The 20,523-nt window shown below is 42.4% G+C and overlaps 1 protein-coding gene and 1 long non-coding RNA gene across 5 annotated transcripts in view; one reads left to right on the top strand and one right to left on the bottom strand.

The window, feature by feature from the left end:
* The window catches only part of LOC308479457, a 65,936-nt gene extending 56,500 nt beyond the window's left edge, over positions 1 to 9,436 (top strand). The window contains exons 3-4 of the long non-coding RNA XR_013987678.1: positions 3,725 to 3,842; positions 9,199 to 9,436. This is a non-coding gene — a long non-coding RNA (uncharacterized lncRNA). The remainder of the gene's footprint in view (positions 1 to 3,724; positions 3,843 to 9,198) is intronic.
* Positions 4,038 to 20,523, bottom strand: part of ACVR1C (activin A receptor type 1C) — a 45,502-nt gene continuing 29,016 nt past the window's right edge. For all 4 annotated transcript variants that reach the window (XM_081007498.1, XM_081007499.1, XM_081007500.1 and 1 more), the window contains 7 exons: positions 20,223 to 20,468; positions 17,503 to 17,733; positions 14,580 to 14,747; positions 13,420 to 13,576; positions 12,034 to 12,158; positions 9,443 to 9,573; positions 4,038 to 7,419 (listed from right to left, as the gene is read on the bottom strand). In XM_081007498.1, coding sequence (XP_080863624.1) covers positions 7,294 to 7,419; positions 9,443 to 9,573; positions 12,034 to 12,158; positions 13,420 to 13,576; positions 14,580 to 14,747; positions 17,503 to 17,733; positions 20,223 to 20,468 — 1,184 coding nt within the window. In that variant the 3' untranslated portion in view covers positions 4,038 to 7,293. The remainder of the gene's footprint in view (positions 7,420 to 9,442; positions 9,574 to 12,033; positions 12,159 to 13,419; positions 13,577 to 14,579; positions 14,748 to 17,502; positions 17,734 to 20,222; positions 20,469 to 20,523) is intronic.

Genomic DNA, 20,523 nt, shown 5'->3' on the forward strand with positions numbered 1-20,523 from the left:
CCTGAGTAAGCTTAGCAGTCATGAAATAAGAGAAGTCCTCTTGCAGATCAGGAAATGGTTAAATAGCAGGAAACAGTGAGTAGGAAGAAACAATTCTCTGAATGGAGAAAGTGTTAGGGGTGGGCAATCAGGTGACCAGGTTTGCTGACTATACTAAATTGTTTAGGGTTGTTAAAACAAAAAGAGATTGTGAAGAGCTTCCAAATAACCTGTTAAAAAAGGAGTGGGCGGACAGTAAAATGGCAAATGAAATTCATTGCAAACAAGTGTAAAATGAGGCATGTGGGCACAAAAATAATATTAGTTTCACACTGTTCAGACCCCTCAGAACCATCAGTTGAGACCCCGTGTGAATTTAGATAACTGACCAGGAATAAGACCTTGGGGTTGTCGTGGCAAGCTTGATGAAGATGTCAACACAGTGTGTGCCAGGCAAACTCCATATTAGAGATCATTGGGAAAGGAAAGAGGAATGAAGCTATTCAGTGTGTGGGAAGGGGGATTTCTATGTTGATGGAGTAATGCTGGAAGAGGGCAGAGGATTGAGGGTTTTCTTGAGAGAATGGGCCTTTGCATAACTTTCCCAGATGAACTAGGTGAGCAGAAATAATAATAATATTAATTATAATTATAATTATAATAATTTATTTTTTATCGCCCGCCCATCTGGCTGGGTTTCCCCAGCCACTCTGGGCAGCTTCCAACAAAATATTAAAATACAGTAGTCCATCAAACATTAAAAGCTTCCCTAAACAGGGCTGCCTTCAAATGTCTTCTGAAAGTCAGATACAGTGGTACCTCGGGTTAAGAACTTAAATTGTTCTGGAGGTCCATTCTTAACCTGAAACTGTTCTTAACCTGAGGTACCACTTTAGCTAATGGGGCCTCCCACTGCCGCCATGCAATTTCTGTTCTCATCCTGAAGCAAAGTTCTTAACCCGAGGTACTATTTCTGGGTTAGCGGAGTCTGTAACCTGAAGCGTCTGTAACCTGAAGCATCTGTAACCCGAGGTACCACTGTAGTTGTTTATTTTATTGACATCTGATGGGAGGGTGTTCCACAGGGTGGATGCCACCACCAAGAAGGCCTTTTGCCTTGTTACCTGTAACTTGGCTTCTCGCAGTGAGGAAACCACCAGAAGGTCCTTGGCACTGGACCTCAGTGTCTGGGTAGAACGATGGGGATGAAGACGCTCCTTCAGGTATACTGGATCAAGGCTGTTTAGGGCTTTAAAGGTCAGCACGAACACTTTGAATTGTGCTCAGAAACGTACTGGGAGCCAATGTAGGTCTTTCAAGACCGGAGTTATGCGGTCTTGGCGGCCGCTCCCAGTCACTAGTCTAGCTGCCGCATTCTGGATTAGTTGTAGTTTCCGAGTCACCTTCAAAGGTAGCCCCACGTAGAGTGCACTGCAGTAGTCCAAGTGAGAGATAACTAGAGCAGAAAGGTGTATATACCCTGCCCTCTAGTCTGGAGGCGATGTCATCAAGATATTTGTTTCTAAATATCTAGTTACCATGTCCATTTTCTTCAAAGATAGATATTTTAAGAGTAAATACCTGAGCTTTATGTTGTGTGCCCCTATACACATGAAGGGTGGGATGGGTGAGAAATAAACAATCAATAAATCAGTTCTGAGTTGCACCATAATTGTCCAGCCTTAGGTGGCTGTGCTGGTCCTTTCCCAACTGTCGACCGTGGCTCCACATCACCTGTGAGGTCAGAAAAGGACATGGGGGGGCTGAGGGGGAAGAGGCCCTCCCACTTTGACATCACTGGGCAGTGGGCTCTGTGTAGGTCTCAGGTTTGGGCCCTGAAATCTTAGGGTGTGGGGTGCTCCTGACCTGCATCACTGCTGCTAAGGAACTGCTAGAGAATTTCTCCTCCATCCGCTGCCTAGAACCAGGGCTGGTAATTTCGAAAGTGCCTTTCAACCTTTGCTCTCCTTAAGATAATATTTGCTTTTCACGTTGCCGTTATTTGATACATGGTGGCAAATTAGCTAGCTAGCTAAATAAATAAAATCACCCCCTGACATCACTGAACAATGAAAGCAACTATGCATTGTTTTATTTTTTTAAAAGAAATCTAAAGCATAGAATGTTTCATTCAGAATTAACCCAGTATTCAGAGTACACACACTCATAAAAAACCCTTCAAGATCCAGCAGGTGGCGCACTGCTCTCACCAGAAGAAAAGCTGTTGTTTGCTCTCCATACCAATTTATAATTGCATTTGAGACAGACAGACAAGAGAAAGAGAGTGCGCACAAAGTAGAGCTCTGATGCTATAAGGCCTATCCTGGGACTCTCAGCTTTATTTATTCTCTTCAGAATAAATAGTTTACTCTGCTTAGGAAAGCATTTCAGTATGTATATAAACTGGCAGATGTACGAAACGTTTTAAACAGCTGCAAGTTCTAGTTGACCTTACAGGTGATAAATTGTCTGTTTGAGCCTATACTGTAGTTTAAATTTTACTTTGTAATCATGTGTCTCTAATGCAGTTTGTAAAGGCTGCTGTTGAAGTGGTGCAAATGTACTTTAATATTTATGGTGTGGATGTGACCTTGGTTCTGGCTATCTTGGGAGAAGGAAGCTGTGTGAAGAAGATGGAGCATATTGGGCCAGAACACATGGAAAGGAGAGAGAGAGAGAGAGAGAGAGAGAGAGAGAGAGAGAGACCTGTTCGTTTCTTACCCCACTCCCCCTAATTAATGGGTGATAGAAGGGGGAGGCAATAGTTAAAATATGGAAGCTTCCACCTGCATCTCAGCCACAGCAAAGATTTCTATCCTCACCTCCATGACAGGCAGATAACACACTGCAGAGTGCCTTCTCTAGGCACTAACACATCACCATCAAGACGTTTCTCCTCAATGTTTAGGCATTCATTGAAATCTCCACCCATTGATTATAACACCATCCCCTTGGAACGACAGAGAGGAAGTCCACTCCATTCTTCTGTGTTGACAGCTCTTGGTGGTAGCTGGTGACTAGTGGGGCAGAAAGCTAGTAGACCAACAGTAGGCAGAGGCAGAGCCAATGAAGGCAGGCAGGTAGGTAGGGAAAGGGATCTAACTGAAAGCAGACTGTGGTTGTGGGGCAGTGTCCCATTTGTCTTAATGGACCAGCCTCCGCTGACAGATAGTTGTCTCCTCCTTAACCTTGTCTTCCCCACCCCAGGCTAAATATATTTAGCTCTTTCAACTTTTCTTCTGAGGATTTGGTTCCTTCCTTCCTTCCTTCCTTCCTTCCTTCCTTCCTTCCTTCCTTCCTTCTTTTCTTCTTTTGTATTTTCCAAAACAGGAACACAAAGCATAGTTAACCCCCCCATCCCCTTGTCCCACTTAGAACTTCGTACCAAATACAGCATGCATACATATACCATATGACTTCCCTTCCACCCTTTTCCTGGTTCCTTTGCTTTTCTACTACTCCAGGGGTCAGCAAACTTTTTTAACAGGGGGCTGGTCCACTCTCCCTCAGACCTTGTGGGGGGCCGGACTATATTTTGAAAAAATAAATAAAATGAACAAATTCCTATGCCCCACAAATAACCCAGAGATGCAGTTTAAATAAAAGGACACATTCTACTCATGTAAAAACACACTGATTCTCAGACCCTCCACGGGCCGGATTGAGAAGGTGATTGGGCCGGATCCGGCCCCCGGGACTTAGTTTGCCTACTCCATGTAATCCACATCTTTTTAATCTTTTTTAGGATCTGGTTTCTAGACCGCTCACTATCCCATGACCATGCTCCAGTCAACATCCCTCTTAAAATTTGGTGCCCAAATAGGCATGGTACTACAGATGCAGCATGACCAGCGCAAAATAAGGTAAGAAATTTTATTTCTCCTATTCTTCAAACAATATGCAGAGATTTCTAGGCTTTAAAAAGCACCTAAGATTAGGACTTGGGGTGGGGGGTGGGGAGGGAGAGGTGTCAGTGTTTTGTTTTTACTCAAAAAATACCCCAAGGTCGAATGAGATATATATGACTTTAGGAAGACATAGCAGCAGAACAGAGTACATTTCGTAGGCATCGTGTTTTTATTCTTTAAAAGAGGTTATGCTTCACAGAAACAATGGCAAAGAAGGATTAATATAGTAAAATTGCCACTTTACAAAAATACACTTTCAGAAAAATGTAGGTATTCAAAAATACAACATTCAAAACTCATTATTTACAACCAGAGGCAGCAGCAGTATTGAGCAATAAAAAAAATAAATATTTTACTTGTTACAGTATACACTAAGGTTAGACCAGGTACAAGTTTGAAGACTGACATCATCACTCAGTTCCATAACTGTGTTTGAAGCTAGTCTCTTAATGAACATAAAAACATTCCTATTTCTATTTAAAAAAGCACAGCTTTTATGGAAACTTGCAGGTTTGAAACGCTACATATTCCCTACTCTGGAATGGCGCTATGCCCAACCATTAAGCATCTCCGAACTCTAAGAGTTGTGCTTTCTTCTGATATAGGCATCTTACCCAATACATTCAGGATCCTTCAAATTCAATTTATTGCACTTCTGTCACATTCCATCAACAAAAAATAATAATACTCCTTTACTGGCAGAGCCATAAATTTGTGGCGCCTGCTAGCACAGAATATGTGTGTTCCTTTCAGAAAGGTTCATACAAAAGAAGATCACACAGCACATACATAAAGTATTTCAAAACACAAATATGGAGCTTGTGGCAGCATCCAGTTAAATATATTTTTTCCCTGCAAGGCCATTTATTTTTCACATTAGAATTGCACAGTACAGGCAATAGGCATGGGGCTTCAATATAAGAAGATTTCAAACTATACCAGTGATTCCTTAAAGAACGGGGGGGGGGGGCGGTTTAAGAAGGAACATTCCTCACATACATATAGGCATCTCTCACTCGACTTGCAGCAACAGAAGGGTTGGTGCTAATTTTACAAAGTTAAGAAAATGGCAGGACAGCAAATAAGAGGGCGACAGGTTGATCCATAAAATGAATTTTAACGTATAGGCTCTGTGACTCACAGTGCCAAATACATGAATTAAGAACCAGTTCACACATGCAGTATTTTATCATTGGTTGACTACAACATCAAAACGATGACTTAAGCCACCCTGCATGGCTTCCAGGATATACAAAACCATAATAAAGCATACAGAGCTGCCTTCAGATGTCTTCTAAAGGTTGTATAGTTACTTCTCTCCTTCACATCTGATGGTAGGGCATTCCACAGGTGGGTGCCACTGCTGAAAAGGCCCTCTGGCTGGTTCCCTGTAACTTCACTTCTTGCAGTGAGGGAACCGCCAGAAGGCCCTCAGAGCTGGACCTCAGTGTCCAGCCTGAACAACAGACATCTAAAGACACAGCTCTTCTTTAAATATATGTATTTAATAGTCTCATCACCCTCCCAGCTTCAAAATTTCATGGAAAATTAACTTTGAAAATATATACCCAAATTTTCATTATCTAATACCCATTGTTTTCTGACATCCTTCCATTAAGAATCACAGACATATTCTACAGCCTCATTCTAATTTTTGGCACCACATAGCACGCAATCCAAGCTTATCCCAACAGCAGTGGTCCTTGGCTAAGATTCTGGAATATGAAACTGGACACATGTAACAAAATGCCGTTTCTAACATTTAAGTATAAATTTGCATTTGAAGCATTAAATAAATGGCCACTTTTAAGGCAACATATAATGAGAACTTTAAGTTTCACAGTATATGTGTTCGATTGAACGCCTCTCTTATTTGGTTAATAAAAGACCAAACAAGAAACAAATTCTATACACATTGCACCAACTAGTTTACAAAATTCTGTGGGAAATGCTTCAATGAATTTGGTCCAAGATTCTCTCTTGTTTGAAGGGTAACAGCACACGGTTTAGAACATAGAAAGTGGCCTTGTATCAGGTTGGATCATTGGTCCACAAAGCTGAATATAATCCACACCAACTGACAGCAGCTTTCTATAGTCTTGGGCCAAACTACAGCTGTGCCTTCTAGTGAAGGGTTTTTGATAGAGATTTCCAGTGTGAAATGGAGGGGGCAGAGATCTGCATGGCAGGGCTAACATCCTTCCTATGGTTCCAATCTAGATTGAGTCCCCTGCTGCTGCAATTTGCATAGGGGGAAAGTTCTTATTGAAGAAAACGAGTTATTCCCCACCAAGCAAAACTGCAGGAATGGGTGGAAGCAATCCAAACTGGTACCACAGCAAGGAGTAAAGGGTTTAAATCCCCTTCCCCTTCTCCCTGTTCTACTAATTTCTGTAACACCACCACAACAACTTAAATGCACAGCTATATAGCCAACACAACAGGTAGTGTGGCTTGGTTGTAGCTGGAGATGCTAGAGAAATGTGCTTCCCTTGCAAACATTTTCTACAGTCACACAATGCTTGTAATGTACCTTAGCTTAGAACAGATATACTTAGCACATTTTCAGGAATCCCTACCCAACATAGTAGCAATCCACTGGAGAGACATTTGTCATGCCCTGGATGGAGAGGGGGCTCATTGTTGCTCAAGGACCACAAGCCAGGAGGAACTTGAGAAGCTCAGCATCCTTGCAAGTGGGCATTAATGCTCCAGATCCCATGGAGATTTTCCAAGACATGCCTCTCTGGCCTGTAGTCACACTTGAAATCCCATGAGGAAGAAAGCTCCAGGTCTATGTCATGTGAGGTCTTGTGGCTTAAGTCGCAGTTCTTTAGGTGACCTGGAAAGCTATTCATCTTGTGAGATTTACTGAAGGGAGGGGGGGAAAGTGTGGCTCGAGCAGGCAATATATCTTAGCACAGAATAAATACGCAGAATATTACATTCAGGTTTTGCTTACAATGCAAACCTTAAATGCTCTAGTTTCTTCAGTTACCATCTGCACAGACTACAAAAGTCCTAGGTGTGGTTGCATCCTGACCTTGTCCATGTTTCTCAGTTGTGTCTTAGATGCATAAGGGCTTGCATGGCAGGCGCAGGGAGGGTGATGTCACACAGTGGAACATTGACCAGATCCGGTTTTCCAAAAAAGAGAGGGAGGAGGGTAACTTTTCATTAACCAGGCAAGGCAGTCTGTGGACATCATGAACCAGCTGGAAATTAACCTTTGAACATACCAATGAAGTTAATTTCCATTACTCTGCTTTGGGCTCTTAAATACTGTGCTCTGCATCATGAGAGGTAGAGAGAGAGAAAAAAAAATCAAAACAAATGCAAAACCAAACAACCAACCAAAAACCAACAGAATTTCCTCCCCTTTCTTCTTCTGTGGGGGTGTGCAAATCTAAGCTTTGGAATCTTCTTGTACGTAGAGCTGAGAAATGGTCTTCTTAATGCGAAGCGCTGTCAGTCGAGCTGCCCCATTGGCGTACCAGCACTCACGCATTATCCGGCCCATTACTCTGAGTGCCTTGAGAAAAGAGCAAAAGCAGAGTAAGAAGCGCATATCCATGGTTGTTGCAGTGCTTCAGCATGAAAATTGCCAGCAGGAACAAGCGGCTTCAGAATGTGTGTATATATCATACACACATGTTATCATAGCTGTCAACTTACAGATTTGAAAATAAGGGACCAGCAGCCAAAATAAGGGACCTGCAGCCTCACCTGTTCCAGGCACTCCAGTCTTCCTGTCCTCCTGCAGTCTGGTCAAACTCATGCTGGTAGCTTCGAGAACACTGTCCAACCAACTTTGTAACCAGAGGTTCAACTGAATAGAATCTGAATCACATGCACCAGAAGGCCTATGCAGCCTCAACTTAAGATGGCTCCCCGGCCTGGCTTTGCACTGCAAAGTTTGCAGCAGCATGTGCAACAAAATGGCGTCCAGCGTTCAAAAAAACCCCTCAGCTTGCATTAACTAGCCGCACACAAGGCATGCAAGCTCCACCCCCCAGTCGTTCTTAGACTTCTTATTGGGTGAGCAACACAGCCAAGCAACACAGTTGGAGCCTCCCTCCTCCCTGGCCAGCAGGGAGAGAGGGAGAGGAGCTGCTTCCTTTGAAATTTAAGGGACATTTAAGGGACATCCATCAATAAGGGACAGCAGCGGGACATGGCGCTGGAATAAGGGACTGACAGCTATGATGTTATTGTATTTGAACTGGGAACCTTTCTGCTCATGCAACAAGACTGTGCTGCCTCCTCCTCCCCCCCCCCTCTGCAGGTCCCTGCACCCCTGAAGAAGTGCTCCTGAGGGGCTGGGAGACCCTATAGGAACACCATGGCAGGGCAAAGAGGGCTGCAAGCAGGAAAGGGGAAAATCAATGGAAATTTGGGGGGGGGGGGGGCTGCAAAAGAACTTCTGCTCATGCAAATGCGCTTTAAATGGGGTTATACCATTGGGGTGCCAAGTTCTATAGGGAGTATATCCGCAATCGCTACTGATTTATCACCAGAAATATGCTCTAAGGTACTCTTTTCTGTTGTGCATGTGTTGATATAATTCCTCAAGTTTACTGTCAGTAGTTAACTTTTTTTTAGACCATCACCAAGGCTCAAGGTCTGTCTGGAAGCCATGCTTTTGACGAAAGACTGAAATTCTTTTGAGCAGTAAGCCCCTGTGTGCTTGGTGCAATTAACTTCTTAGTAGAAGTATATAGGATTTTGCTGGAAATCCTAGATATGTTTTTTTGTGGTTTGCAGGTATGTGATAGTCACTTGGTCATGAGGACAGGATTCTCAACACCTGATTGGGATAAAAGAGTATTAAATGTAGTGCCTCAGAGTTAAGCCTGCGCTGGGGAGCCAAGAGCTGCATTCTCTAGGCAAAGAGTGGTTGGGGGGGTCACCTAATGAGCTGCATATTATTATTATTATTATTATTATTATTATTATTATCATCATCATCATCATCATCAGACTGGGTTGCCCCAGCCACTCTGGGTGGCTCCCAACAAAATATTAAGAACAGAATCAAACATTAAGAACTTCCCTATACAGGGCTGCCTTCAGATGTCTTCTGAAAGTGAAGTAGTTGTTTATTTCCTTGACATCTGATGGGAGGGTGCCACTACCTAGAAGGCCCTCTGCCTGGTTCCCTATTGGGCAAAAAGTGGGTGGGACCAAAGGAAAGGTGGCTGGGATACCATTTTTCTCTCTTCTTCACACATACTCTCTTAAACCCACCCACCCACAGACACTCAAACTCTTCCCAATCCTTCCATCATCCATGCATTCTCTCTCTCTCTAGGTTTGGAAGGCTGCATCAAAGGAAAGTCACATGATGTCCACCTGTGGATTAAACTCTGGCATTTGAAAGGCCTCTAGGGGTGAACTGCACCTCACATTGAGCCCATTTACTTAACCAGACAGGTATATGCAACCGTTTGGGGGAGATAAGTTTTCATATTTTAGTTCAGTTTAAAACATGCACTTTTAAGATACACAGTAAAAGTTGCAGTTCAAAGAAGGCGCGAAGCAAGAGAAAATGTTACCTCACAGCTTTGCCACTGATTTGGGATATTTGGTCTATGTTTTTGCTCACAGACTACTTTTCTCATATCTTCTATTGAAGGATCAGAAGGCACAGCATCATAGTAAGGTAACTGGTACTCCTCAACAATTCCTAGAAGAGGAATGTGGTAAAAATATAAATTTACTAGGGGACTTTCAGTTGTTATGAGAGCAAAACATGGACAGGTGTAGTACAGAAACGGCTTCCTGGCACATCTGTACAAATATCCATTGTGTCAGCAAATATATTCTTGAAAACATTGTGCTTTTTCCAAATGCTTCGGTAAAAAAAAAAAAAGTCTGTAAAGCCGCATCCTTGAAGCATTCAGAAACTTGTTTTCATTCAGGGCTGCATGGGAAAGTCCTTGAAATTGCCGGCAATCATTCCCGTCAAACTAGCTCTGTGGTATCCGCAATTGTTTCTGTCAGCTTGTTAAGGGCAGGTGAAGACCCAATATGGGCTAATACAACTCTGGCTTGGATCCAAAGAATGAAAGGTGAAAGGAGATGATGCATTTCAGTGGGGAAAATGTAATAACACAACCTATTATATAATGCAATATGACAACGCCTTATGTTGGAGCAGTAGCCCAGTTCGATGGTTTTACAATCCAGTGGGGATGAGGAAGGGATCCCGAGGGCCATCTAGTCCTACCCTTTGCAATGCAGGAATCCTGTCCACAGGATTGAACCCTCAACCTTCCAGTTAATAGCCAGATGCACTGATCCAGAAGTCTCAAAGACGAAAGAAAGCCTCGCACTTGAGCTAGATGCAAGCCTGTGGTTGTGGAAGAGTTTGGGGGTGTTTGTGTGGAGTTCATTTATGCTGTGCGTTAATTAGTATGGTAATGTGTTTGATGCAGGAAGTCTTGGTCAAGTTGGGTAGCCTTAAGTGACAGCTGAGATAGGGTTGGAGATTGAACTCTCAGTATGCAAAAGGAGGATAGAGAGCGTTCACATTGCGATGGAGGGCTGCAGGTTCCGAATTCCACGATAGATGGTGTGATGGGCTGGGGCTAGACTAAGGGGCGGCAGAAGAAGTGTCTATATGTTTGGGTGCTGGTTGGTCCATGTGGGTTTGTGCTGGTGTTCTTGGTTGGCAGTCAGAAGAAGAAGACAGCAAAGAGGAAGAGGATCAAGGAAGAAGAAAGGAGACCTGAGAGGGAAGACAAAGTGGTTTGATGGCTGAAGACTTGCTGGGGTGGGTAGCTGAATCACTTGAATGGACAGGGAGAACTTGTCTACAGGGGTGTCTACAGAGTTGGGAATGCTGGGCTCTGGTGCCTGGTAAAAGTTCCAGAGGAAGGTCTTCCAAGACAAGACAGCAGAAACAGACCCATACTTCATTAGGTGAGTAGGGGTTAAAACAGAGGCTTCAACAAAAGTCCTCAATCATAGTGTTGAGGGCTTAATTAACAAGGGCAATTGCCAAAGGCTGTCTGGTATTAGTAATAGTAGTGTAAATTGAGCTGTTGGTATTGAAAGTGACAGTAACAAATTAGCAAAGTGTGTAATTTGAAGCTCACACACTACACAATTTTACTATATTTGACAATATTAACATTTATTTATAGTAACTATATACAACTGGCTTTATCCCATAGCTACCAGGATTACTGGTAAGTTAAGGGTACAAGTGATATTAAATGGTAGCAGAAGTACAGGTGCAGGAACTATTGGGTGTGGAAGTTGGATTTGTTTAATGAAGGAAATACCCTCTTTCCCACCACAGGGAACCACCTAGGAAAGGCTACAGAAGTTTGACTCAGGACAACAGTCAAATTGTAGATGGCTTTTGGGTTTCACCAATCCTGAAGCAGCAGCTGAATGGCCTACTTTGATGTCATTTTATTAAATTGATATACTGCCCTTCAACCAAGGATCACTGTTCTCTTTATGCTTGCATTTTATACGTATGATATTTGTAACTCAATGCTCTTCTGTTATTACAATGCTACATTTTGTAAGCCACTTACCTGGTGTATATGTTCTTAAAATTAAATAAAGTACCAGTTGTGCAATTTCCTATTCTCTAGTCTCCCCACTATTCCTTTCCTCCTCACCACCAATTATTTCAGTCACTCATAAGCCACCTTTAAGCAGTGTTATTTGTCTAGAAAAAAGAGCTGCCCTTCTTTTATAATGGCAATGGTGCACAACTGAGAGGTGCCAGAAAAAAACCCTGCCTTTACGCATTATTTATGTGAGGGAGCGTCACACTACAGTGGTACCTCGGGTTAAGAACTTAATTCAGTCTTAACCTGAGGTACCACTGTATGTCTAGGACACAAAGCACCCCCATCCCTGCAAGCGAAGGGGATCTTCTTCAGATGCCTGCATTGGTACGGCTAGTCGCATGTGATGCTACAGTAGCATAGCAGTGCTCCCTAGTCATAGTGTGAGACCCTTCTTCCCATGTGTAACACTACAACCCTATTCCTGTGTTAGAAACTGCACTGAGTGCCAAGCAAACAGGATGAAACATGTCCCTGTCTTTATGCTATCTAAGAATAGTTTTAAAACACAATGGCAGGGGTCTGGAGCATTAAAAAGAGAGAGAGATAGGTTATACCTCCAACTGAGCATCTTCGGGATATCTCCCAGTACACCAGCCCAAGAGAGTAGATATCTGCACGCTTGAAGGACTCGAAGATACTTATGTTCATCGTGTCATCAAGTATTTCTGGAGCCATGTACCTTTCAAATACAGAGATACCAAAACTCAAAGAGGTAGAAAGGGGTGTGTTTAGTTAACTAGGATTAAAATTAAGGGACAACAAATAAAAATGAAATACAAATGTGGTATTTTTAGAACACTGAACTTGCTTGAGAGAAAGCAGAAGATTCGAGGCATTCTTGTTAGGTCACCCAATTCCTGGGAGTTGGTCTTCAGCCCTTCTCATGAGATCAACATTTATGTATTATGAAAACATTAAGGAGGGAGGCAGGATCTCAATAACTGATCCTGACCCCTTGGACCTGTGCACATTGAGTAGACCATCAGAACAGTACTGCCTAGTTTGTACATCACACTAAGTCAAACCATGGCTGCCAAAGAGGCCACTTCACTTGTACCTGGCAGTTCTACGGTGGTACTGTGCTGAACTAAGCCATGACTTGACTTAGTGTATTGTCTGAACCTGGGCTCATGCGTTAGTTCTCTCCAAATTAACCATGTGCTACAACTAAGGTTTTTCCTATGACTTACAGCTTATGCTTTGTCCAGGAGATTGTAAACCATGAGATTGGGTTCAGATGACACAGTAAAGCAAACCTTGAGCTCAAGTCATCTTAAAGCAACTGCAGGAATCCTGGTTTATTTGCTTCTCCCCCTGCCCTCCACAGCACAGGAAATAGTGAGGGCAAAACTGCAAGCCGCATTAGCCTGCTGTTTAGCACTGCATGAGTTTTTCCTTTCTTTTAACAAAGCAGCTCCAGAGCTGGGCCTGTCGGGAGGGAAGCTCCAACTGGCACACTACACCTTTCTTTGAGGGGAACTTGGTGGGGGGGGAAGGGTTAATTCCACCCTACCTGATTGTCCTGCCCTCAGTGGCTGCTATTTTTAAAAAAATCATGCATGCACACACAGCAGTAACATACACATATTTTGCAATGCGTCATTTGGCTGTAATAAAGGCAGATATGCAGTGAGCCTTGAGTAATACAACATTAATTTTTTAAGGATTTTTGGCTACTGGTATCTTGATTCTCATTTGCCTAGTTACACATGTTGCTGCATGTCGTGTGGACAAATCTAAGTGAGGGCAATGAGACCGCGAAACATATTTCACCCCGTTTCACCAGACCCTTCAAATATCTCTGAAACAAACTGAGGATGGGGCGACATTTCACAGGGGAAAAGGTTTTGGGTTTTTTGCCATATGCATGTAGAATTCCAACTCAACCCTCTTTGGGTGTGAAACATTTAATGGGAAATATTACAAGCATACTGACTTACCTCTTGGTTCCCACTCTAGAATTCTGAGGTATGTCAATTGTGTTCAACAGAGAGTCATGCTTGACAGCCAGTCCCAGGTCAGCAATGGCACAGGTTTCATTCCTTTTGACTAAAATGTTTTTAGATTTCAGATCTCTGTGGGAAATGGCTGGTTTGCCTGCGAAGCACAAAAAAATATGCCCACAATGTCTTTACGTTACCCACTGATATATTTAACAGAAACGTTCATTCCCTTTACATGTATATATCTATCAACATTGTGGGATGTGATCCATAAGTAGCAGTCAAGTACAACATTCCTTGTTTTCCTAGAGTGGACATGCAGGGGAATGTTTGGCTCAGCCAGCTGAAAACTTCCTGTTTCCTCCTGGCTGGGGCATACTTCCTTTGCATGTGGCCTTATCTGCCCAGGTAACAAAAGGGCAAGTCATGCAGCACACTCTCTCTCTTTGACTTCCTCCATCGTTGGAGCAGCTTTTTACCTAGAAATGCTCTGTTGGCTGCCAACAGGAAACACTGGGATTGTCCCCATATGGGATACACCCACACGTATATACTTTGTAACTAAGTCTGCTTTCAGGGATCCAACTGTGAACTGATGATGTGAGTAAACTAAGTCAAGATTGTGGCTTGTTTATTCTATGAAGAGGGATATAAGGGGAATCTAAGGGTAAGAGGCTTAAACAAGTCTGCAACCTGTTATCTGCTGTGCGTTTAAAAGGGGGAATGTAAAACTCTGCTAAGTAAAGGAACTTGCTAATGCAAGTTAGGAAGAATATTAGAAAACAATATATCCTCTCCTGCCTCCCTAAACATTCCCACAAACACAGTTGCTTCACATCCATATACCTCTCCCCACTTCTTCAATGTAAATTTTAATTTTGTGTAGGGGAGAGGGGAGTGAAAGGCAATTTCCACACTAATATTAATATTTAGGCACCCACTCCCTCATTTATATTAAAAGCGTTGGAATTTTTTGTAAACACGTATCTACCAAATGTACTGTGCTCATTTAATACACAAAGATGCTAGAGAAGGGGCAGAAATAATCATGATTCAAACAAATCCTGGTTCATTCACTTCTCCAACATTCATCCAAGTCATCTTCTGCCCGAAGTGAGCTTAATATGAAGGTAACTGCATAAACATGAACATATTACCTTGAGTGCCAACGATCTCCATGTGAAGATGGGCTAAGCCACTCGCTATGGAAAATGTCATCTTGATCATCCCGTTGGCTGTTACAGTGTTGTTGTTTAAGTAGTCAAACAAAGAACCTTGGTCGTGGTATTCTGAGACAAGCCACAGCTGAGTCCAAGTCCCATTATCTGTGGAGAGACATAACTGCATTTAACAATAAGTAGCAGCAGAGCACAGCAACCCTCAAAGATGAAAATATTTTCTAAAGGTATTCGTTTTGCAAGGCCCGTTTATTTTCGCAATGGAATATTTGGCAATACAGAACATAAGAAGAACCCTGCTGAATCAGGCCGAAGGCCTATCTAGTCTTGCATCCTCTTCTCACAGTGACCAATGAGATGCTTATGGGAAGCCCAAACACAGGACATGAGTACAACAGCACTCTGATCCCCATAAATTGGCATTTAGAGAAAGGCCCAGGGCCTCCAACAGTGAGGGAGAACAAAGTGAATATGGCCAGCAGCCTTGGTAGCCTTCTCCTTCTCCACGAATTTTGTCTCATCCTCTTTTGAAGCCATCCAAGCTGGTAGCCATCACTACTTCTTCTGAGAGCAAATTTCATGGTTTAAGTATGCACTGTGTGAAGAAGGACTTTCTTTGGGCTGCCCTGAACCTCTCAACGTTCTGCTTCATTGGATGATCCCAAATTCTAATATTATGAGACAGGGAGAAAAGCGTTCCTCTAATCACTTTCTCCACACTGTGTCATGTCCCCACGTCGCTCTTCTTTAAACAAAAAAGTTGCAAATGTTCTAACCTTTCCTCACAGCAGAATTTCTCCATCCCCCTTTGGTTGCCGTTTTCTGACCCCATTTCAACTCTACAATATCCTTTTTAAGATGAAGCAACCAGAACTGTACACTGTAGGAAAAGTTTAATTCATGCCAGGATGGAATTTCACACTAAAAAGCTGCAATCTCCAACACACTTACTAGGGCATAAGTCCCACTGAAGACAGTGGGGGCTTATTTCCAAGTGAACATGCATAGCACTGTGTTGCAAATCTTATTTTGTAAGCCACACAGCAAGGAAATCACTGGTAAAGATCCACTTGTCGTTAGAAGAAGAGGAGGAAGTTTCAAGGTTGGACTCTTGAGCTGCCTGCAGCCCATCTGTCTCATTTGCTTGAGTCCTCAACAGGACCTGAATTCTCATGAGGAATGTCACCTATACTAATCATCTGTTTAGAAAATATCTTTAAAAATCTGTTGACATGCTTTGTTTATAGGGCATGTGTGTGATGTCTCCTAAGGTGTTCAAGAGAATGGATGCTAGTTCCCCCCCATCCTGGTAGGAAATTACAGCTACAACTAGCTGCATATTCTAGTAAAGTATCTCAGATAGTTGGGTCAGCAGTCATATGATTGCTGGAAAATGTGAGACAAGCACCAGCATAGGATTAAAATGTATGAAAGAACAGAAATTACAAATGAGCTCCAAGAGTTCAAGTTTGGAAAACGGATAATATAATAATATTGTGCAAGATTAATAACCATAATGCATAGCACCCTTTAGTAATGGGCACTGCCTTACACCTCAAGTTGCAATTATTCCACACCTGAATCAGATCAGAGAATTACTTCTATACTCATTATCCCCACAAAGGCAAGCATCCTTGTCCTTTGAAATCAATGGGCTTAACAGCATGCTGCATTGTGAAAGCTATAATGATGTATTAAAAAATGCCAAGTACCACAATGAATGGACTTAAAATACGGACAGATAGTTGTTTGTTTTGCAATTTAACTTTAAATGTAACCAAAAATAGACTTTCCGACCTTCCTAAATCTCTTTTCCTTGCCCCACTACAAACATATTTTAATGATGGACACTGATATTTCAATACTTTAGTGAGATTGCTTTATTATGTATTTTAATCCTTTTGTATGTTTAATGTATGTATTTTAAAAATGCTGTGTGATTGGTTTCTATATTTTGTAATATTTCGGCATTCAGAGGTATACAAATTAATAAATAATTATAATTAAACTACTTGTCCCCCCCACCCTCTGCCAAAATCTGGAATGGTACCCTTGTCTTCACACCTGTTTTCTAATTAAGTGGGTTGCTATAAGCCATTTAAAATGTTCCCAGCAGAATGTAGAACTACAGTTCTGTGGAAACCAAAACAATCAAGTCTCGATTCCCATGCTCTTGCATTTAATTTAAATTATATGTTTCTATAATTGTTTGGCATCCAATATAGTGTATCATGCCAGTGTGCTGTAGTGATCAGAGCATTGGACTGAGAGCGTGGAGAGACAGATTCAAATCCTTGCTCACCCTTTCTCAGACCGACCTACCTCACAGGGCTATTGTGAAGATCAAAGGGGAACATATGTGATATGCTGCCTTGAGCCCCTTAGAGGAAAGGCAGGATATAAATGTAATAAATAAATAACAAGGAATACCATAAAGACATTAAATTAAAAATCAAATGCTCACACACTGTTAAACACACTGATGAGACACACTAACAGCACCTCAGTGGCAAGCAATACTAATAACAGCACCAAGGGCAGTGCTAAAAGCCACCACACATGGAAATTAGTGGGGGAGAAACTAAATACAGCAAATCAAACCAGATCTCCTGCCAAAAGCCCTGTGAATAGAGGATATCGACAAAAGCAATTTTCCCCTTGGGAGAGATTGCCATGTTTAAGATACATGCACAGGGAAAGCCTTTTCTCTTTATAACTACTAAACCTCCATTATGAAGATCTCAGGAGTGGGGAGGCTTGTACAGGAGTATAAACAGAGTGGGACTACGCTTGGCATCACATCATCCAAATCATAACAAACCAGGCTTTCTTAAAGAATATAACAACACACGGCTAATCTAGCACAGGGCAAACATTGTGAAATGGTGTGGAAGTACTATACCCTTGTTATCGGCAGCAATAAAACCCAAGATATTTTCATGCCTCAGCATAATGGTCTGGTAGATTTCTGCTTCACGAAACCAAGACCTTTCGTCTCTCGAGGAAAAGATCTTCACAGCCACGTCTTCTCCGCACCATTTTCCACGCCAGACTTCGCCGAATCGACCCTTTCCTACTATTTCCTGAAGGACTATTGTTCTTGCAATTGTTCTTTGGACAAGCAGAGGCAAGCCTAACAAAAGAAATACAAGCATTAAAACGTTTTCTCAACCCTCCCTCCAATAATTACCACTGATCTACAACACGTGCAATATATACGCAGAGGCAATCTCCAATTTGTGAAATCCACATCTTCTTGTAATCAGTGGCAAAACTCCCATTGTTTTTGGTACAGCTGGATTGCCCTTTGGTTGCAATCTATCTATCTATCTATCTATCTATCTATCTATCCATCTAATAGCAAACCCAGATGGCAAGTGCCAACAGAATTGGATCAAAAATGGGCTTTCTGGTACTGAGGAATGCTTGTTGTGGCTATCACACAGCAACAGTTTGTGTGTTTTTGTGTGTGTGTGTGTAAAAAAATCAATATCATGGGATCTTCTCAGTCAGGACCAGCAGGTCATAGCTGATATCTCATGGTAAGCATAAGGTTATCAGTTGTGGCTGTCTCTAATTTTGTATTATGCCACGTTCCCTGTGGCAACCATTTTGTGTTATGCCATGCTTTCCTCATAGCAGCTATTTTGTGACTGGTGTCCCCAGCACTCTCTCAAAATTTGAAATATGCCACTGGTCCGAAAAGGTGGATGACCCCTGCTTTACAGTATGCCATTTTCAACCCAAGGGCAACAGGACCAACTAGCAGCCCACAGGCATAGTCTCACCTCAGAAGCAAACTTGATCTGGCCCTCCTGAGAGTGACACACTAGAAAAGGAGAATGAATTACCAACAGCAGATTTAACCCTTGATTATTAGATAACTTGGGGGATAATGTCACAACCTTACAGATGGAAAATGAAAGTAGTCCCTGAGAATGACAACGGCGCTCTTCAAAGATATCAAATAACAATGACATGAGTACCATCACTTCTGTTTTGTGAACAATTGATAGATCAGCCCTGTCTAAGGCCAAGACTTCAGGACACTCTGCTTGGAAGAAATTAGATTGCAGCCCCAGTGTCTTCACTTCACATAAGGCATGGTGTTAAGCAAGAAGATTAATCTAAATCTACACTTATTTCAAAACAGTTTTAAAGTTTCTGGCTCAGGAAACACCCAGGAATTGTCAGCATAGGCCTGACCTTTGAAGCCAAAACATTTGTCTTTCGCAGACATACAAAGAATAGTCTGGAAATGCTGCAGAGACTTCAGCTACTGCAGCTTGACAAGTCTTCAACCTCTTCCTCATTTGGCTTGCGGTCAGATATTGCTCAGAATATCAAAGATGGTACTTTTTCCCTGGCAAACTTTAGCTCTCAGTGGAGAAAGACACAGAATATGCTGAAGTAAATAGTATCTCTCAGAGAGGTGAATGGCACTATTTAGCGGGAAGAAACTCCAATGAAAATCCTCTTTATTACATATTTTTACATGGCTGTTTATCTGTGTATATTTTAAAATTTTATATATGGATGTTTTATGATGGCCTGTATTTGTAATGCGTTGGCGCTGTGGGTTAAACCACAGAGCCTAGGGCTTGCTGATCAGAAGGTTGGCAGTTCAAATCCCCGCAATGGGGTGAGCTCCCGTTCCTCGGTTCCTGCTTCTGCCAACCTAGTAGTTCGAAAGCACGTCAAAGTGCAAGTAGATAAATAGGTACCGCTCCGGTGGGAAGGTAAACGGTGTTTCCATGCGCTGCTCTGATTCGCCAGAAGCGGCTTGGTCATGCTGGCCACATGACCCGGAAACTGTATGCCAGCTCTCTCGGCCAATAAAGTGAGATGAGCGCCGCAACCCCAGAGTTGGTCACGTCTGGACCTAATGATCAGGGGTCCCTTTACCTTTACCTATTTGTAATGCCTAATAAAGGTTTGGCAAAGTAAGTAAGTGAGCAAGCAAGCTGAAGTCAGATGAACATTTCTAAAGCCATCATCACCTTTGAGGGAACTCTTACCTGGAACTTCGCACATCTTCAGAAGTTTTATCATGCGGGGGGGGGGGCACATAATTTTTCCACATAGTACACCAATTCTAAGCAGCAGCCTTACTAACTGCATTTCAGGGTGTTTTTCCCCCATGTTACTTATTTGAATATTCACACATGTGTTGGGAAAGATTGACATTCTCCAGATGGTTTCATGTGCATGCATGTCTTTTATGAAACAGACTGCATGAAACACATCTTGAGAAGAAGGCATGCCTCACTCTAACAGAGAAGCTACACAAAACTGCCCCGGTCATTATGCAATATTGATTCTTAATGTTGCTATGGCCTTCGGTTAATACAATAAACTATTTGGTTTGCATTTTTAATGTCTAGCTGCGATACCTGTTCTTTGCATAGCTGTAAACACAATGCAGCTGCGTAACAGACACCAGATTAAAAGCATTTTTTCTACTTGCACTTCCAGTTATCAGGAGTATGCCTCACCCCCTTGGCTTCCCATTTTCAGGCTCTTCCAGAGAGATTTTTTAGCACTATGCTTCTTGGAATATTACCTTAATCTGCTACACATCATGGGAAATTCCAACAGAATCCACAGCGCACACTCACATACCAGATCCAGAACCTGATGTCGTCATATCAAAAATCAGATCTTTGAGAGTCTTCCCTGGGTTCACCAGACTGCATTCAGACAGAGGCTCTTCAATGTTTTGTCTTCTTTTCTTCCTGAATCTGCAGTTGTTGCCTTGATGTGTGCACAGAGTCAGCATTAAAGCTATAGACAAGACACATACTGGTACAGTTATAACCACCGTCAGTTCCACAGGGCCCAGCTTTGATTTCCTTGCAGCATCTGGACCTTAAAAAGACACAAACCAAAATCTGTCAAATCCACTATGCTCTCAAAGAAGCAT

The sequence above is a fragment of the Podarcis pityusensis genome, assembly GCF_964106645.2.
Source record: "Podarcis pityusensis genome assembly, chromosome: 1".
Classification (NCBI taxonomy): Eukaryota; Metazoa; Chordata; class Lepidosauria; order Squamata; family Lacertidae; genus Podarcis; species Podarcis pityusensis.